We start from the raw sequence: 4,097 nt of genomic DNA, 5'->3' as shown, positions 1-4,097 counted from the left end.
TCTGTATTCTATAACCGCTATTCACTCAATTCGAAGTTAGGCAATGTGGGCATGCCTGAAAGACGGACGCGAAAAGCACCTCTGTCACTGACGGTGGAATCCTTTTCGTTTTTAAACCACAAGTAACTATCTTCCAAATAAATAGAACAGAATTATCTTGTCTTTGTACTCGTCGTCTGAACGCCGAACAGAACAGATCTATTTATTCCTCGCTAAATCCTGTGAGTTGTTAACCATGCATACTTTAAAGTGCTTGCTGCTGATGATGGTTATGAGCGCTTATAATGCTGCAGTGCTGCCAGTTTGCCGCTGGACGCAGTTCAGACTACCAGAATTAAACGAAGAGAGCATCACACTGCTGGAGAGTATGGTATGAAACAACAACCTTATTATTATTATTATTATTATTATTATTATTATTATTATTATTAACAGCAACCGCAGTATAAAGTAGTAGTGGTAAAAGTAGGCTTTTTAATGCATTTTTACAATACAGTAGACCCTACAGTAACTTAATTGCTTCCAAAGGGCTGTTCTTAAGTCAAAATGTTATGATAAACCTATTTTTCCCATAAGAAATAATGTACATAGAATTAATCTGTGCCAGACATCCCAAACCACCGCTTACCTAACCCTTCTGATGTCTCAAATGCTCTTTTTTGTTATAAATACAAGTATATTTTCCATAAATCTTAAATTATAGAATAGACATTCCTGTAATAAACAATAATAAACAAAAATACACAGTAGTACTGTACTGTACAAAGAAAACAAACATCACATTTCATACACCATAATACACCATCACATACCTTATAATACATTTCATTCTTTTTTTATAAAATATATTTACCAGAAACAACAATAACTCTCATATTTCTCTATTATTTCCTTCTTTATTTCAACAGTGTTGTATTTTGTAGGTGTAATTGCAAGAAAGAAAGAATACTTTACTCAGCGATTTCCTTCTTCTCTCTCACTCACTGTCTGATACATAGTGACTGCTACTGGCAGGAGTAATTATACAACAACAAATGCTGCGCTCTCTCTGCACCTTATTTGGGGACATTTTAATATTGATTGTATAATATTGAAAAACACTGTCCGCTGGAGTCAACTTGTTCGTGACGTCACGTGTTTCGCAAATTTCGGTTCGTACGTTCAGTCTAAAAAGATCGTTCGTAATCCGAAATGTTTGTATGGTAAACCATTCATAATTCAAGGGTCGACTGTATAACATTTGCAATATTTTTCCAGAAATTGTACATATTTACTCTACATAGATGTTCTGTAAAAGTAGGCTCATTCTATCTATTTCCTTTCAGGTCCTAGTTGGTTATCTTTACATTATAACTTGACTTTACGTGTCAAAATCTCATCGTAGCCTTTTCTATATAGATAATTCCTTATGTAGCTATAGTGTGTGTTGCTGTTTTTTTATTTAAAAAGTGTGTAAATGGAAGCACTGTTAGCAAAATAGTAGTGGGAGAAATCAACAGAGCCTGTGGACGGTGTGCTTTTTATGAAAAATACCCAAATTTATTACCGTTTAAGGCACCTTTGCATTATAAATACTTTTAACAGGATGTATATTCTAAATACTTGTGGGTTTGAAGCTGTTTGTTGGATGTCTGGTGTTGGTATACTGCTGACCAGTAAAAACAGCAAATCTCAGCATCGTAAATGAATGCAGTAGGATTGTTTATAATATAAGTGTTAGAAGTGGTAGCTCAGAGGAAGAATGCATGTACACATATGTGAAATATGTGTGTTCATTTTATTTTACAGGGTGATCTGATGCCGCTGAAGTGTTTGGGTAAGGGAGGACGCTCCTTCCCTGATGACGTGTTCACAAAAGCACAGGTAAGAAAGATGACATTTTTGGGGGGAGTAAAATGAGCACAAATGCTAAGTCATTTTAAATAGAGTCCACTAGAAAATCTACTGATTAAACACAATAAAAAAAACTTTAAAACAAAAAAGTTTATATACAAATAAACTTACCTCAGTTTGGTTAAGTACAGTAAGATTAATCTGTTTACTCCATCTTACATCTTACAATGCTCCATAAAGTTCTTTTTTACCATGGAACTTTGCATCAGCTCCAACCACAAGAAGTCCATGCATCAATTTTCATTTAAATTCCCAGTGAATCCCAATTCATTCCCAGTGAGTTTGAGAACTGGACTGTGTGACAGCTACTCGTGTCGTAATGAATTTTTTTTAAACAGAGACCTTCCCCAAACTGTTGTCACAAACCTGACAGTATATATTTATTTTTGTACAGAATTGATTTTTTACACCTCTCTGCAGTTGGTTAACATTTGGCCATATGCCATTCTGCAATAAACACTTTACCATTGGGTGTGGCTGAAACACCTGAATTAAAAATTCGGAGGCATGACCTTCTTCTTTTGTGTACTGAGAGCATTTATTTCCTTAGGTAAAGGTAACCCTTCAATTTGAACTCAAATTTACTTGGTTTAAAATTTGCGTGATGCTTATTCTTAGTTATAAGCTTCATTTACTTAAAGCCTAATGTATTTAGTACTAAACTGATATTTTTCTGAACTATTTACTTACTTATTGACTAAAAATTAAAGAACCAATATTGCTAATAGTAATGCTTATAGTAACAGAACAATGACAGTAGACATGTACTCATACCATTGTTTCTTTCCAATAACTGTTTAGACTATATCCTGATATGTATATAAGTCCACTTTAAAACAATTTCATTTTGGTAAAGCCACACTGGGCAGCTTAGTGGTTGGTTATCTTTAAATTAAAACTTGACTTTAAGGGTCAAAATCTCATCGTAGTTCTTTTTATATGGATAATTCCTTATGTAGCTATAGTGTGTGTTGCTGTTTTTAGAAAAAAAAAAAGTGTGCAAATGAAAGCACTGTTAGGAGGGTAGTAGTGGGAGAAATCAACAGAGCCTGTGGACGGCGTTTCTCATGACCAACACCCAAATTCATTACCGTTTAAGGCTCTTTTGGATTTGCATTATAAATACTTTTAGGTGGATTTTTATTTCAAATACCTGTGGATTTGAAGTTGTTCGTTGGATGTCTAGTGCTGGTGTACTGCTGCAAATCTCAGCATCGTAAATTAATGCAGTAGGATTTTTTATAATAAGATGTATTGAGAGTCAGACATTTAGTTCCTTAAGTAAAGGTAACACTTCAAATTTCAAATTTAATAGTAATGCTAATAGTAACAGAACAATGACAGTTTCTTCTTGCCTTGCAGAGCGAAGACCTGGCTGTGCTGGCTCTTGAAATGCTGAAAGGGGTTGACAAAATCTTTAAAAATGACCAAAAACCCGTCTCATGGAATCCAGAGAAACTGGGACTTTTCAAGAACATCGTTTTTAGACAAGTCGAAAAACTGCAGGAATGTGTAAGTCAGAGATGCTTAAACTGGAATTTCAATGACAGAAATGTAATTATTTGTTTGCAGTTTGATTATTTAGAATGAGATGTGAGCAAATTAAATGTACTATTAAATTATTAAGTCTGTTAAAACATATGTTATTCTTTTAAGGTTGGAAAAGAAGCGTCCCAGACTGATCTGACCAACAGGAGCTCTGCTAAACTGAAGTCTTATTTTGAAGAGCTGGAGGATCGACTGAGGATGAAGGTCAGTGACTGGAAATGAATAATAAATAATGAATAATCTTAATCACGGTGTATAATCTTAATAATGTGGTGTAATTAATCAGTTTAACATGTATGTGTACATGTTTTTGTGCAGGAGCTCAGTGAGTGCGCTTGGGAGATAGTGAGAAATGAAGTTCATTATGGTCTGAGGAAGCTTCACAGTTTTCTACAAAGCAAAAAATAAGAGGGAAGAAGACCAAAGCCAAAGTCTTCCTTAATATATCTGAACAGTTCAGATTTAGACCTAGGCTAAAAAGAGTTTATTTATTTATATATTTATGTATTTTTATGTATTTTTACCTATGTGTTATTTATTTTTGTATTTATTTATTTTATTTATTAACATTTGTTCTTGAATAAAAAATCTTGAATGTTGAATACTTGTATATTTATTTCATTTAAACCTATATATTAACATTAAACAGGTGTTTC

The 4,097-nt window shown here is 33.6% G+C and overlaps 1 protein-coding gene across 1 annotated transcript; it reads left to right on the top strand.

Annotated features, from left to right (window-relative positions):
- The first annotated feature begins 235 nt into the window (after positions 1-235).
- Positions 236-3,849, top strand: LOC134301672 (interferon alpha-17-like). The gene is made up of 5 exons (XM_062986491.1): positions 236-370; positions 1,789-1,863; positions 3,256-3,405; positions 3,550-3,645; positions 3,760-3,849. The coding sequence occupies exons 1-5, from the start codon at positions 236-238 to the stop codon at positions 3,847-3,849; spliced, it is 546 nt and encodes a 181-aa protein (XP_062842561.1).
- Positions 3,850-4,097: the final 248 nt, after the last annotated feature.

The sequence above is a fragment of the Trichomycterus rosablanca genome, chromosome 2 (genome assembly GCF_030014385.1).
Source record: "Trichomycterus rosablanca isolate fTriRos1 chromosome 2, fTriRos1.hap1, whole genome shotgun sequence".
In the NCBI taxonomy this organism is placed as follows: domain Eukaryota; kingdom Metazoa; phylum Chordata; class Actinopteri; order Siluriformes; family Trichomycteridae; genus Trichomycterus; species Trichomycterus rosablanca.
The sequence above is the reverse complement of the archived record's forward strand: the minus strand, read 5'-3'. Positions and strand labels throughout refer to the sequence as shown.